This window comes from Zerene cesonia, chromosome 3 (assembly GCF_012273895.1).
Source record: "Zerene cesonia ecotype Mississippi chromosome 3, Zerene_cesonia_1.1, whole genome shotgun sequence".
NCBI classification, from domain to species: domain Eukaryota; kingdom Metazoa; phylum Arthropoda; class Insecta; order Lepidoptera; family Pieridae; genus Zerene; species Zerene cesonia.
In genome coordinates, this window is record NC_052104.1 from 3,798,132 (window position 1) to 3,815,116 (window position 16,985).

The following is a 16,985-nucleotide window of genomic DNA, read 5'->3' on the forward strand; positions in this document are numbered from 1 at the left end:
TGGATGAAGGGATGCGCAGGAGCGCGTGCGGGAGGGGCAACCGGTTTGAAATTAGAACGTTTTTTTATTTGAACACACCGCCTTTGTCGGCGCCCGCCCGGTGCGCATGCGCTAACTCGACAAATACATCGAATGAAATAAGCCGTATTTTGTTTCGTTTCCTTTTTTGAATGGTCTTTTGAATTTTTTTTTTTTCGGTGCAGAGAACTTATAATCGCTGTTTATTTTTTTTATCAAATCACACTATTGGTCGAAAGTCGAAACCACAGAGTGCTGCTAAGTATATTTTATTATAGCTCGTTCATGCGCCCAACTAATAAAAAATGTACAATACGTTATTAATCATATAGACTTAGACATAGTTGTGCGTAGTAAAATATACTATCCGTTGGTAATTGCGGCCTGAATAATTTTTTCTGTGATGAAGAAGTAACTTTAAAAATGATTAACTTAAATTTATCAACATACTCCAATTAAAAATATTAGCCCTATATCTGCTTACATCAAAATCGTGTATAACAAATTATGTTACCTAAACAATAAAATAGATAAGGCAGGGGATTCTAAGTATAACAAGGCACGCAACAATTATGCAATTAAAATACCGTATCATCGTAAGTTCACGGCGCTTAAAGTTTGTTTACATTAGGTCAAACGTCAGCTGTAATATCACGTAAGATCACCGATACGGCGCCTTCGATTCCCCCCATTTTAGAGAGTAAACAGAGATGAGGGAGGGAGGCGATAGTACGACGCACGACACGAGGCGGATTGGTTGTGTCACGGACGAGTATCCGAACGCTATGTTTACGCGGGAAAAAGTTTTGACATATTGAAATAGAAAAAAAACGCAATTGTTTTTCGGATTTTAAACAAATATTGTTGTTTTGATGGAGATTGTGTAAAAATGTAAATAGTTAATTGTGTAAGGTGTTATTTGGTGGCAGTATGGTGGATTTCGGTGGGAATGATTGTGATAACGTCATAAATGGAAAGAGTCAATTTGTCTATCTGGTGTTTGTGCATTTATTACTCATCGGTTTAAATGGAACTAATGGTAATTATAATTATTTAATTATTTACATATCAAAAAACGGTGTGTTTTTATAATTTGTTATATTTATTATTTTTTTACATAATTTAATTACATTTTAAATGTTCTATTTCTTTTAAAGTCTATCTAAACTTAATCTTATTCTTTTTATACTAATATAATAATTTAATTTAATATGTATTGTTATCATATATATTCGTATTAGTTACAGGTATTAAATAAAATTAAAATAACTCATAGTAGGTATAAGGTGGATAAATCAAAATTATACTTTAATTCCTTTGCAAAAATATTTGAAAATTGAAAAACGAAACTTGCTCGTTGGCTGATTCTTATTGTTAAAAGGTTTATGTGTGGTGATTGTTAATCTCATTATTTTTGAAAACACATATAACTTTTATCAAGTTTTAAATAATATGATTCAGGTTTTTGAACTTCAGAAATTTGTCTTATTTGGCATTTACTAAACCGACGCGCATTTATATCTCATTTCAAATAGATTTTTCTATTGTTAGTTTCAAACAAAATTTCATACTTTTTTATAATCGTCATAATATGTGATTTAATTTGTTTCTTGTAAAACATAATAATGAATAAATTATTTATTAAATTCAAACATCATATAAATTTCATCCATAAGATCGCGCTAGACTGCTTCGGGATCAATAAAAAAAATAATGATGATGTAGTATAAGAGGGTCATAAAATGTTATACACTGGACATGCTTCTCTGCATTCATATTTAAAATTCTAAAATAATGTAATTAATAACCTTTGCTAATAATGAATAAAAAAATGTATATGTATGTATTCTATCTCCTCATATAGTTATTTAAATAATTTCGTAATCTATGGCAAAGAATACCAAATATTACTTTGTATTAATGTTAAAACTTGCTAACCAACTCGAGACCGGCATGTTATACGTCGCAATACAACGTCCCCACTATAAGTTCAAGTGGAGAGCCTTAGAAACCGTCAACAAGTCAGTCTGCCATTCTACATTAGATAAGAAACCAGCACACTGCCAGTCTGTCTTGACTCTGAATGATAACACGGAAATACGACAAGAATTTACATATATAAATAAACATAAAATGTGTATTAATTATTTAATGTTTATTTCCTCTTGCTAAATTCGTTATTTATTCAGATACTTTCACTTTATGTGTTGAGCGTTCTGCTGCTATGAATCCCACGTGCTATAGTATACAAACCTACGTACTATTGTTACTATATACCTAGTATAAATTATTTAGAGACAGTCTTATTTAACATAGTTATGTTTGGACAAACAAGAATATTATTTCCAAGTGTTCCTTAGTATCGTAACATATAGGAATACAAAATGAAATACATATGTCACTTTATTTAAAGTGAAGTGGACACGTAATTAAATTACGCCAGCATTAGTCCAATAAATCATTATTAATTTTGAATCCTTTTTTTAAGTTTTAGCATAAAATGTAATAATGCTGTATTTATGTATCTCTCTACATTTTAGTTGTGATTTGGTTGTAGCGAGAATATATTTTTTTGTTTTATAACGAAAGATATTGCTTTTGAGATGTTAAGCTAATTACAGCACTATCGAATCCTCTTTGTTAAAAAATGAGCTATTAAATTAGTTAATAATACTTTTAAAGTGTTATTTTCAAACCATATTTCTACTAAGTTACATTAACTATGTACTTAATAGCAATTCAACCTTGTTTCGCTTTACTTCTTATATCAATGGATTTAAATCTAACCATATAACCACGTACCGTGACTACTCTGTTGTAGTTTCTATATTGCTTGTATACTTATTGTAAAAGTAAAATAAATGGTATGGAACTTAGCTAGGTAACCTCATTGAAAAATTATAGCCTTCTATTTTTTTCTCGGATTGTCCTCAGACGACATTAATAACATTAAGTTTTTTTAACATGGTATAAAAGTAATAAAAGTTACACAAGAAATTATAGGCAACGGTGTTGACTAGTTGAAGGATTGCTTTTACTTTCTAAAGCCAAAACACCAGGTTAGCTATCCGGATACGCCAAAATCATTGCAATATTCAAATAAAAGTATGTTACGTTTGAAAATACGTTCACTTGACTTCACGGTTTGTTTAACTGTATGGGTAGAGAAATTAAAACGAAAAAATATAACGTTTTTACCATTATTGCATGCTCCCCTACGTTTATTAATTTATCTTATTTAAATAAATACATTAATCTTTTTTTATATCCTAGCGGATTTGAACCCATTTTGGTTGGCATTTATAATTAAACAAAAGAAAACGAAAAAAGAAGTATAATATGTTTATATAAAACTTTATAAAAACTGCTATATAATATTTCGAAATCAGAGATAGTCAGTGTGCCACACATCAGCGAGAATCACACTGAAAACAGAAAACACTTAGTGGTTTATATAAATTATTGGTTTTATTTAAATGAATGATAGTTGTTGATTAAACAATCACACCCTAAATAATGTAAGTTGAGAACTTTATACATGGTACACTACGTCATCAAATCCACAGTACCAAAATGAAGCAAGCCGTGTTACGCCATAAACCTACATGGTATAACGACCTGTATGTCCATATCATAAAAATCATTAAACAAGGAGTTGGTTTCGTTATGGGTGGTACTGTTCATTGAATAATTAAAAGTAGCTTGAGGCCAATTAACAAAATGTATTCGGGTAAAAGCGGTGTGCTAACGAAACAATGGAACGTTTTTTCTTTAACTTTAACTCGTTTTAATTAGTGTTCGGCGAGTAATATATAGACAATTTTTGTACGCAGTCTGAGGTGTTCGTTGGAATACAATCCGGTTTTATGAGAATATGACCTGTTAGGATTCTTCATGCCAGAATATCGTCTACTCAATTCACTCTATATTAAATTGGGCTAATATAATCATAGAACGATAAAAATTTGGAATAAATGTCCCTATTGTTAGTAAAATAATGTGAAACATCTGTAGAATATTGCTGTTATTGTTTTTATATCTTTAGTATTCGACTACCTTTTAGTCTTTCCTAAATTAAACCGTTTGTTACAATTGCTATTAAGACGTATATCGATGTACTGAAATTATGTATAGTCAATAATAACTATAAATCGTACCTTTACTTTTTCTACCAGTTTATAAAAAAAACTATCACCCATTAATCGATACAGTGGGCCAACAAAATCAATTATTTACGTCTAACATAGCCTGGACAAAACCTATAATAAAAGACGACGCATATTGTCACATGTCAAGATAATACATATTGTAAGGGTTATCGTGACAGTGACAAGTATTAATAAAGGACAACTACCGCGCTTGACCGCCGGGGTATATAAATAAAGGAATAGTTTATCGGATTCTTTTTGAATAATGTATTTATAGAAACTTTTTAAATAACTTTTAATCTAGATTAAGTGGTACAGGACAGTGTCGGCGGGTTAATTTTTAACTTTTAAGATGTTTTGTAGTAACCTGGAACTTATATGTATCAAACTAAATGTCTGCTTGCTTATTTAAAATATATTCTCTTTGAACAAAAGCGCAAAATCATCTCAAATCATAATTATGACATAGCTATTTTAGAGGGTGACCTAATTATTTTTGAATGATTCTTATTTTTGAACAATGTTTTGTTCGAGTGGTATATATTTGAGTTTTTATGATCTTAAAGCTTAGTTTAAAAGAAGTATTTGATGAAATAGGGCAGTTCTTTATTTTTAAAACAATATTCTTTTTATTAAATGGCCAAATGTTTTTTTCTTCCAATTATAATTCCATTCATTGTCTCAAAAATTTTGAAATTGTAGCACAAAATCGAGCGCCGCGTATTAAAGAGCACCCATCGAACACGGTATCAGGTCGAAGTGAGCCAGCGACTTTAAGATGTGTGGTGGAGGGCCGGCCCAAGCCGACCGTGCAGTGGTACAAGGATGGATCACCCTTACCCAGGGTTGAAGACGGACACAGGGTACTTTTAGAGGATGGCTTGTTGTTTCTTAGGTGAGTGGTTGCGTATGCGTTTTAAGTAAACAGTTGAAAGCAATACATTTTAAAATAGAGTTATAAGAGAAAAAAACCTTTAGTAAAATATTTTAGTGAAAAACGAAGAAGGTATCAATGTAATCGATTTTAGCATAAGTATTTTATTATCTTAACCAGCTTTAATAGTGAAAAATTATCATTATAATTTCAATGCTAAACTAGTCTAGGAGGAATAGTTAAAAGCATTAATTAAAGTAATAATTCAGTAAGAGGTATTTTACTTACTTGGCTTACATTTATTTATTACCTTCTAATGAACCTGCAAAATGTAACATTAATATTTTTACTAGGGTAAATCGTGGAAAGAAAGAGAGTGACGAAGGGGTTTATTGGTGTGTAGCACGAAATATTGCAGGGGAAGCTGTTAGTCAAAATGCAACTTTAAATGTAGCCGGTAAGATATATTTTGGCTGTAATGAATGTTTCTATAATCTTCTGGTTCATCTAGCTATTATCTTTTATTTCAAATTTGGCTTGCAAATTTCTTTTGAAACTAGAACATTTTTAAAAGAATAAAATGCCTAATTTATTTTTTTAGTTTTACGCGATGAATTCAGAGCTGAACCTAGAGACGTTCAGGTGGCAGCTGGAGATCCCGCGTTGTTAGAATGTATACCTCCTAAGGGGGTTCCAGATGCTTCTGTACATTGGTTGAAAGATGGTCAGCCGTATGACGTAGAAGTTAATGGCAGGTAAGTGTAACACGTGTTGTATACGAATATAAACTTAACGGACACTTACGTCTTTAATTATAATATTTTGTTGAATATACTTGGATAGGAAGTGTAAAATAAATTATAGGAATGAATTCACCCATCTATACATTTACAATAATTATAATAGTTAAAAAGTCATACAACTGTTAAAAACTTATTTCTTTTAGGGTGACAATCACAGAAACCGGAAGTTTAAAAATATTGGAAACGCTACCAAATGACAGTGGTCTTTTCCGATGTGTCGCATCCAACATAGCTGGGGAAAGGCAAAGCCGAGCGGCTGCGCTTATTGTACTAAGGCGACCGCATTTTGTCACTAAACCCACTAATATCACAGCACTGGTCGGCCAAAACGTCGAATTTAACTGCCAGGTAAAAACCACATTCAAAACCACGGGCTAATTGTTTTACCAGATTGCCGCTATTCAGAATATGTTTTATATAATGTTACTGCTTGTTAGAATATTTTATGAATGTCGGGTTCATTGATTCCTAATATATTTTCGTACATATTATAATATGAAAATATATCTAAATCTTACTTCCAATATTTCCTCGCTTTAAAAATCTTCAAACAAATTGCTATTCATCATCCATTAATCCCCAATATAGTTTTATAAATGGGCGGCCATTTAACGTGTTTCATTGCAGAGTTACGACGCGAGCGTAAAAATAACATGGTACAAGGAAGACGGTGTTCTCCCGTCTCACGCGTCCATAATCCGCGGACTGTTACGGCTGGAACAGGTGTCCGCGTCCGACGCGGGTGTCTATTCCTGTCGGGCCGATAGCCATACGGGCACTAGTGTCGCGAGTGCTACTTTGACTGTTTATTGTGAGTTCCTGCCTTGTTTTCTTTGGATGACAGATTAGATGTGCTCTGTGCATTTAAATTTTAGTCCAATTATGTCTAAGTCCATAAAAGGCCACTATTTGCTTGTCCCAACAGTTGTCATAAGATTGTAGCTATATAGGCTCTGAATCCAAATTATATTCAAATTTCAACAACGCTTTAAAGAGGTGGAGTGTATCAACTATAAATAATAAAAAAAATAACTTTGGCATTTTATGTCGCGCATAAAATACACACACTATATATAAAAACCTGATGCATAGTTATAGTTGAATAGTAAGATTTATGTCAGAGTTATTTTAATATCACCATCTGTTTCAGCGTTACCCCACTTCACGCAGATACCGTCCAACTTGACCGCTTGGGAAGGGGACGTGGTATCGATACCCTGTGAAGCAAAAGGCTTACCTACACCTACTACTTTCTGGATATTAGAAGGTGTTCAGGATAGCCTGCTATTTCCAGAATGTACAAAGAGCAATTCCAGCTTATTGTATCTCGACGGGGTAAAAGTAGAACACGGCGGAAGAGTAATATGTGTTGCCGTTAATGCGGCTGGAAGCGTGATGCAAGAAGCTTATCTTAATGTTCTAAGAAAGGGCGATGTATTAGAGCATTCCTCAGATGACTTCGACGTAAATTACGAACACCAGATCCGTATGACGGAGTACGAGTTCGTTCAAGCGAGGAAATATTTGCAACAGAACGTTTTAGTATTAAAGAGGGTGGAAACTTTGTCGTCGACTTCGCTCAAAGTTGTTTGGGATGTGAGTGTTGATGTTTACGTTAGGACGTGCGATAAAAACGCGGAGTTTACATGTCATGTCTCGTTTTAGGTTCTAACTGATTACAACGAGTATTTGGAAGGAGTGAAGATCTGGTACAACGGTACTTCGTTGAATTGGCGTAATAGTACCGAAGATGGATCCATTTTAAATGTGTCTCAAGTGGACACATGTTCTAATGGATCTCTTGTGCATGTTGATAACAGCGGCTCGTCTAGTTACGTACTGTCTGGGTTGCGAGCGTATGTGCAATATGACGTTTTTCTAATGCCCTTCTATAAGATGCTATTGGGTAAACCTTCGAACTCGATGGTTGGTTCAACAGATGACGACGGTAAGTGATGTTGATTAATGTGTTTATGTTATATGTGAATAGGATATTAATATTACGTGCGGGGCATTTTGTTATTCAGTTTTGTAATAGATACATTACAATTTTTGGGTATATATTATACCGATATGATAAATTGCAACGATTGCTTATGAGAGATTTTATCTCCATTTTGAATTAAATTCAAAGGACTTTCACACATATTTCCGAGATGAACGTATTTGTTTTATTATTAAATAAAAGTAATTATGAAATAAAGTTTTCTGTCAAGTTTGAACCTTATTATTTTACTCAATACTCGATTTGCAGACCATTAAAAATAGTGAGAAATATTTGAAAACATTTCTCACTATATTTTAATTATCCCAGAGTTGGGTACAGGTATAGGTTCCTGGTACAAATGCCCTTTTTAATGGGTTTTTGTTAATAGCCGTAAATAATTGTTGTAGTGCCCTCACACCCTCCGCAAAGCGTGACGGGCGGAGTGATAAACGCGAGCTCGGCGTGGATCCGCTGGGAGCCGCCGCCGGCTGACACGTGGAATGGGGAGCTTACTGGATACTTGGTGGGTTTTGGGTGCTTTGGGTTTGGGGTGAAGAATTTTTTTTTAATATAGTCAAAAGTGTGATCATTTCTTTATTTTTAATTTCTATGTTAAAAACGTTTTCACGTTCTCTGTAGCCATTTTTTTGTAAAAAATAAAAAACTCATAATTATCACTGTATATAGCATTAAAGTTGTAGATACAAATATTACATTAATAAATTTAGAAAATAGTGACAATTGCAATGAATTTAGTATAGTTCATTTTAAGTACATAAAACTTTCAATGCCTCATGTAACACTATACACAATATATTATGTAATCAATACCCCGTATCCACAGTCTATTTTCCGATAGCCATAAAATCGTCGCCGTGAACTTGTGTTTAAGTTAGATGACCCATATCTGTCGATAGAAGTTATTTATGAGTTTAGTTGCCAGACTCGATTTTTATCTTTCCTTATCTGCGGTTTTTAAGGGAATATAAAAAATAAGGAACGTCCCGGATATTCACTGGTGTCCTTGATTATGTAAGCACATTGTAAACTCAATAAAAAAACTACCTAAGTACCCAGATCAATGATAAATGATGATAATAAAGAAGACATACATTCTATATAGATTTCAGTAACGAATGGATTTTAAATTATACAATAAATAAATTGCCTGGGGATTTTTTTTTATACAATAGGTAATATCGCGAAGATTTATATGGGAATGGTAGCTAATATCGAAGAGCAAACATGTCACGATGCATGCATGGCGGACGCGAGTTCTCTGTTTGGGGAAGTATAGCGCTATCGGACAGTTTTATTGGTTGTAGAGATATTTTATGTTCTGATGTAAAACTTACATCCAGACTTACGTCATAAAACAATCTACACTAATGTTATAAAATGGAAACTTTTGTATTTTTGTATGTTTGTAACATTCACGCATAAACCATTCGACTGATTTAAAAAATTATTTCACCATTAAAAAGCTGCAGTTTACTGAGTGACATAGTCTATGTATACCACGGGTAAGAAGGGGCGATCAGCTTATTTTATATGTAAGAAATAAAAAGGGTATGACTTAAATATTAGTTTGATGGCAATACAAATGTTCTGCATTTCTATACAACTGCCTAATTGATGTAGTCAGTTAATAACAAATCGCAGCCAGTCAAAAAAACTATTAACAAAGTGAGGGTAGTTGCGCCGAACGTTGAATAATTAACGTACGAACACCACGGCACAATCCGTACAATCCACGCCGTCTCTAAGTGATTCGACTTTTCATAGTATTCGATAGCTAAACATGTTTTGACAAGTTATGAAAAGCAACATCTGTATCTTAAATGACAATTTTGCATCCAACAGAAGATTAAAACGTAATTGATATCCGATATTTGAGTAATAGAAAATTGTTCGTTAAGTATTAGTTAAGGTTTCTGTATCCGCGATAATAACAATCGAGTATGAACGTAGATCGAAATCCGCGTGGGCAGCGGCACGTCGGGGCGCGTGGTGGGGCAGATGTCGCTGGGCGCGCGCACCCGCGCCGCGGCCGCGAGCTCGCTGCGCGCGGGCGGCCGCTACAGCGCGCGCGCGGCCGCCGCCACGCGCCGCGGCCGCGGGCCCTTCAGCGCGCCCGCGCTCATACACATGCTACCCATGCAGTCGCAGCGACATTATGTGCAGTGAGTTTTTGTGCTCCTGTTTTTATGTAAGCGGCCAACCGAGTGGCTCGCCTGATGGTAAGCCATCACCACCGCCCATGAATATTTACGAAAGGGACGGGACTATAGGCACAGAATAATAAGTACAAGTACTATAGGAATGGTTGGGACGGGTGTGGAAAAGGATGCGGCCCACCGGCTTGAAGAAGTCTCAATCAAGAAGACTCATCGTGCGAGACATGTAACATTTATTTCGGTTGTCTGTGTAGTGTCGTACCTTCCCAGGTGCCAGTTGGCCGAATTTGCGATGAAGCGTGCTCATTTCCCACATTCCCTTGTTCCATTTCGTCTGATCTCTAAGGTTTTAAAAGTAGTGTAACAGATTTCTTAGTGGGACAGATCTTGATGTGGTCAAGCTGCCCCAGCTTAGTATTATAGATATGTATAAAACATACTTAATTATTATATAAAGCGTAATTACAGATAAAAACGTAAAAAATATGTGCGTATCAAAAGTATTTAATTTCATTATAAAATAGAACAATGTTATCATAGGTGTACTATACTAAAATTTCAAGTTATTTTTTCAAATTTATCATAACATAGTCAATATGATTTATAACGGAATTAGTGCTGTTCATGCCAGAATATTTTACGCAATTCTTTCACGCATCGCAATCTGTCATTCAAACGTAACATCTATTGTTCCACCCACATCGACATCAGTTCAATATCGGTATTACATTGATCGTGTTAAACTGATTTTAAAGTAATAATCGATTATAGGACGGAACCACCTCACGATTCCACGATCCCGCACATTTTACAAGAGACCTGGTTATTGGCGCTTGGCCTGACATTATTCTCGGTGATCGTTATCGGTGTTGTCAGCATCTATTATATCAGGCGACGGAATGGCATTCAGAGGAAGAAGGCCACTGGTAAGTAACTGTAATAGGTTTATATGTATGAGTTTAAATTGTTTGATATTTGATATAGTCCCACACAAAAGTAAATTAACTTTTCTTTGCATATATTTTTTTAGAGAATTACAATGTGGGTTGAACAAACTACATATTAATTTAAATGACACACTTAAATTTAGTTAAAAAACGTCTTAAAACATCCAAAAAATATATTGAGGTACTTGTGATGACGCTCAGCGTCATCACAAGTACCTCAATATATTTTTCCACATATTTCCATCAGACCAGAAATAAAAATATGATATACATTGTCTACCAACTCATCTTTGAAATGGCGAAAAAATTACCTAAAATAAAAAAGTGCTAATATTGATAATATATTGTGTAATAGTCAGGATATTAAAAGTGATACCCGAAATATTAATATTATTCTAAACCTTTGTCTGGAGCGGCATTGACGTAACCCTTCATTTCACAGATAAGTTGGTGGCACTGCAACAACCAATTCTTTTCCATCCACTTCACCTTAGTTTAATATTTTCACCATGTACCCTCACGTTAGTTAAATATGTTCTCCATCTACCCTCTATTTATTCAATAAACCATTTCCCAATAGGTCAAGCGATAGTCCCAGCGCAGTGCTTACTGAACAAGGACACGATCTGGTTGCGAGACCGGCCCGTGTTCGCCGCTCCCGATACGCACATGGACACCTGCCAGACCCTGCTCACTTGTAAGGACTAAGGACTAATCCCAAATTTTAATCCCATCTATCCCACAAATTAACAAATCTATCTATTCCATAACTTTACTACAAAATGGATGGGAAATCTATCTATCCCACAAATTAACAAAATCTATCCATCAAGTCAACTTAAGTAGAATTCCCACCAATAGTAGAAACATAATATTATAGGTTGCATCCCTGACCTTATACAATTCACCCTGTAGCCTAAAATAAATACATTTGTAATAAAAAAAAAATCTTCCACATGGCATGGTAAGTACGAAAACATGTTTTAAAAGGCGTCATAAAAAAGTACTTATATACTTTGTTCCATATTCTGTTCAGCAATTCCTTTTACACCGATTAATACCTCGCGCTAATTTATCCTTATCTCATTATTAATGCGCCTAATTGCTTAATTTATAAGACGTATAAAACACTTAGTTATTTTATCTCGAGTAATTGTAACGATAAAGTTTATGAATAAACATGAGGCAAATGATCTCATTTGTCCGAGCCGATTGGAGCCATTCATCAACGTAACTATTTTTAAATGAATTTATATGAAAAATGTTCCTGATATTTTTTATATTTGAACACTGCATACCAGTGGATATAAAAGTAATTATCTATTAGTTATTGATGTTTACTTGTAATTTATGATCTGTTGAATATGCATGGTAAAGGTTATAGATTTTATAGAGTCAAATAGTATTTTTAAAACATTGATAACATACCATGTCATACCGCGCACCATAATGTATTTTAGAACTAACAAAGTATTAAGTAAAGTTTTGTGCTAAATTCGCTTATTTCATGAGTAACTGATGTGTGGGTATATTACACTAAATAACTTAAGTAAATATATAATTATGTATGTAACTAAAACTGTACGACACGTTCAAATTTCATTTTAAATCTTTCATGAGATTGTAATTACCGAATTGCACTAAAAGTACTTATTATGTAAGAAAACAATAGCTCAGTACACAAATACCCTCGTGTAATCGACGAGCAGACATACTATTATTACTGTTCTACCACTTACATAGGGTTAAATATAAACTAGTTATTTCAACCAAATAATCATTATTTAAAAATTATATATTTCGCATCATTCTTAAAATACAACATTGTAATCGAATTTTTCTAACTTCTCTGTACAATTTAATTAAATCTGATTGGCCTACTAGTCTAAAATTTAAAGTGTCACAAGAGCAAAGCGAGCGACCATAAATCTATTCCTTCAAAAAAAAAACAAATAAAAAAAAAAAACGACAAATGGAACGGAAAATTCAAACCAACGGTTGTTCCATAGCGGGCCAATCAGCGATCAACATAGAGCCCGAGTACTGTCTGCCGCAGAACTCCATACAGGGTGTGGAGGGGAGCGCGGAGAGGATCAAGCGCCCGGAGCCCTACGCCTCTAGTGCTATTTACACTGAACTTAATTTCAAGGTAAGAGTTAAAGTAACTAGATGGTATTACTATTATTTTTAAGAGAGTAGTAAATGATGTAATTTTAATATAAGTAGTTGTACAGCTTAAAATTTGTCAAAGATAAGTAAAATTATAATTGGACCAAGTTTATTAACCATTACTTTATTTCTAGGAATGTTGAGTCATCATTAGCATTTGGATAGTTAGATAGTAGATATATTACAACATATTTGAAGATAAGATTTATTAAGTATATAATTCATTTATTGGACAAGTAGGTTTATTTATAGGAATTTTGTATCGCTAATCAGAGACAAGTTTTAACTAGATGGAGTAAGGATCAATTAGTTTTATCCATCCTTTGTACTTCCAACAAAAACTACTCCTAACACCAAATCTTTCGTAAAATGTATCTTGAAACTTTGTCCATTACGACTCAAAATGCAGTTAAATATAAAATACACAAATATTTCCTGCAACTGTCAAAGCTCATACAATACGATTAAGCGCTTTGCGCCTACCTTGAACTGGAAATGACACGGTAGAACCTGCGGTATCTAGTAAAATTTATAATCTGTGTTGATAACCATGAGAACTCTCTTGTTGATATTAGATAAGCCCGCCTTTCGCGGCTCGAGCGTAGATTTGATATTCACACAGTATTGTGTAATTCGTTTATACGATGTTATATTCGCAAGTTGATACATAAGTTCTGATTAAATTTTGATTTATGTCGCTTTGAGTACAATCTTTTGGTTATTTGGAAATATTTTGTAAGTTTGTTTCATAAAATATGAAATTCACTTATCGGTTATTTACAGTTGTGTAATTCTTGGTTGTTAAAGTAATTTATTTATATTTTTTCTTACTTTTCCTTCGTACGTCTTTTGTAATATGTCTTTTGTACAAGGAATAAGTAAAATCAAATTTGCAATAAAACACAGTCTTGTTTTCTAACCATTTAAGGTTAACAATGCGCTTTAATACTTCATTTAAAACGACAGCCATATATTCATTTTAGCTCATGACACCGTTGCTTACATTTCTATATTAAACAGGATAGGAATGTATTCATATGACCAATAGTTTAAAGTTTTATGTTACTTGTATCTCAGTTTATTTTTGTATGAGTCGCATCTTTTAAATGTTCCACTAATCCATTAAATGTCATCTTAATCAAAGCAATTATGTTATTGTCGATCAAGTGAGCGATATTTTTTAGGATAATGTATTCTTTATTACTCTTTTCGTGCATTTATTTTGAACAGTTTCACGACTTTTTAATAAAATCACTCATAGTGTATAGAGCCCGCCTAGTGCTTGTGTTTTTTGACGTATACATTACTTAATATTTTCTATCAGACAACATAATATAATCTGGTAATTTCGAGAAATTGCGACGTGAATATAAAGTTGCAATAAATCGAATTCTCAACAAAACAGGACAGCAACGAAACCAGCGACGCGCATTACCCCGAACGCCGCTCCAACAGCATAGTCCGCTCTTGCAACGGCAGCGTCCAATACTCGCACGAGTGCTCCACGTGCCACAGCTCGTCCAGTCGATCGACTAACCGCGACTACAAGGAACTGAGGCACGAGGACGACGACTCGACCCGCTCGCGCAGTCGACAGAACGATCTAGAATACGACTACCCGCAGTGGCACTGGCTCGGCCGCGAGAATAGCTTCAAAATCCCGATACAGCGCGCGAATCGGACGGAACAGGGCTGTCAAATAAATCTGTGTGATATATTGCCGCCGCCGCCGTATGAGGTATGCGATTTTGTGATGTCTTTGTTTGGTAGTCGCGATTTTTGACTTCTGTTTGGGTTGTAATTGATGGGTTTCGATTTTTTTTTGGTTTTGATAGGTTGTTTGGATTGGGATTTACAGTTACAGTACAAACATTTACGTTAAATTCTAGGTTTTATGATTGATATAATGTCCAAAGAATATGGGTATTGGTTTAAAATGCAGTAAATAAATTAAAATACTTTGACAACATTGAATAATGTATGTTTCCAATGTAATTTGAGTTAAGAGAAAAAAAAGCAAAAACTAAAAATGTCTTCTTCAGAAAACATTTGCAATTTACCAGAATTCAAATGTTATTTCATTTGAATTCTGGTAAATTGCAAATGTTTTGTTGTTGTTGTTAGTTTAATATTCTATCATTAATTTACTATATTCTTTACAGAGTCCTGAGAGCAAAAACCAACTAAAGTAAGTGTATCGGAAGCTTAGAAATTAGTCGAAATACGAAGCAATAATATATATATCATTTTGAAACTCATGTAGATAATAGAGATTTTGACAGTTTTTACCTGCGTATATGTGTATTAGAAAGTGTACGGAACTGCTGTATCCAATTTAATAGAATTCTTGTATATTTAATCGACTCACGTTGTTTTAGTTATTTTCTACTTATGTTAACCGTTTCTGATTTTATCTAATAAATAAATGGATCGTTTTACAATTTCCGAATAAATTAAAAATAATATTTTTTATTAATAACAATATTAACATAACGCATATTGTTTTGGGGTGATTACAATTTATATGACGTAATTTGGAAAATTGAGATATTAAATTAACAGGGTTGTTTATATACTAAGAAAAAAATCAACATAATTAAATCGAATTAGAAAACTTTAAAAGCATTAATAGAATTATAAATAACCATCTACATAATATAACGTAATTACCCCAGAGCATCTTGTAACAAAAAAAAGGAATTCTGAAATGTTAAAGTTTTTAACATTTGTATGACTCGGATATTGTAAAACGTACCATGAATCCATTAACTGTATTATATAATAATATAAAGTTAACCTTAGAAATAGACTTCAAGATAGAAAAAAAAGTTTTTTATAGCATTAACACATCTGCTCCAAATAGCCAGAAAAAATTCAACAATATAATTCAAGCCTTGGGTTCTTTGAAAAGTATGATTGTTGTCTACAAAAAAACTTTTATCGCCAAAAGGTGAGAAACCTTCATTTTTTGTCGAAACTCGAACTGATTACATTTATATTACCTTTTTTATATCATTCTTCAAATTATGCCTATTGCAAAATTCACCTGAAGGAAATCCAGTTTGAACTAATATGATTCTAATCTATTTTATATTCTAACTTACAAATTTCAATCAAATTTAAAAACAATGCAAAAAACACTGAATAGTAATACGACTTATAGTATCATTTAATAATTTTTCGTATAGTTCCAATATATACCATCATAGATTAAAGTCGTAATTAGCACACATGAAACAATATAACCATAGAAGCTTGTAGATAACTTATTCCTAATTCTAGTCATCGTGTATAGACTAGTTACATTACGGATTATATTTAGGCGTGGATAGTAAGTAGCTGGCGCTAGTTGCTCATGTTTTTAGGTGACCCAATTTTCGACCTGACATATGAACGACCTAAAAGGAAGACGTGCAAGTAAAAATACGAATATTCCTTCATTACTGTGATGCATGGAAGAATTGAAGATCAAAAAATACCGCCTATATTTTCAAATGGGTGTTATTTTTTTTGTTTTATTTGTGTTTTTGTTTCATTAGGTATTATGTTTCATTGTATAGATTAAAAAATCTTTAAAATTATTTGTTTGTTTGTATAACGATAGATAGTAATACAATACCTTTTTTTATTAACAATATTGGTTAAAGTATATGGTCTCAGACCTTCGTCAAATCATAAATGGCGAAAGATGTATGCCCGGTGACTATACAGGTAAGTACAAACCCAATATACATAGCCTGGGATTATTCGGTATCACATCCGCTAAGAATACTATTTATATTAATTGCATGCAGTATTATTTTATCGATTTCATAGCGTACAGCATAATCCAATTAAAGTCAATATAAAAATATATGCCACC

At 33.3% G+C, this 16,985-nt stretch overlaps 1 protein-coding gene across 1 annotated transcript; it reads left to right on the top strand.

Moving 5' to 3' along the window:
- Positions 1-758: 758 nt before the first annotated feature.
- On the top strand, positions 759-15,651 carry LOC119839467 (roundabout homolog 1-like). The gene is made up of 15 exons (XM_038365736.1): positions 759-1,057; positions 4,869-5,061; positions 5,394-5,497; positions 5,642-5,795; positions 5,987-6,191; positions 6,471-6,654; positions 6,994-7,439; positions 7,509-7,791; positions 8,238-8,353; positions 9,802-10,013; positions 10,779-10,933; positions 11,535-11,651; positions 12,964-13,103; positions 14,529-14,861; positions 15,286-15,651. The coding sequence occupies exons 1-15, from the start codon at positions 949-951 to the stop codon at positions 15,313-15,315; spliced, it is 2,781 nt and encodes a 926-aa protein (XP_038221664.1). The 5' UTR covers positions 759-948; the 3' UTR covers positions 15,316-15,651.
- Positions 15,652-16,985: the final 1,334 nt, after the last annotated feature.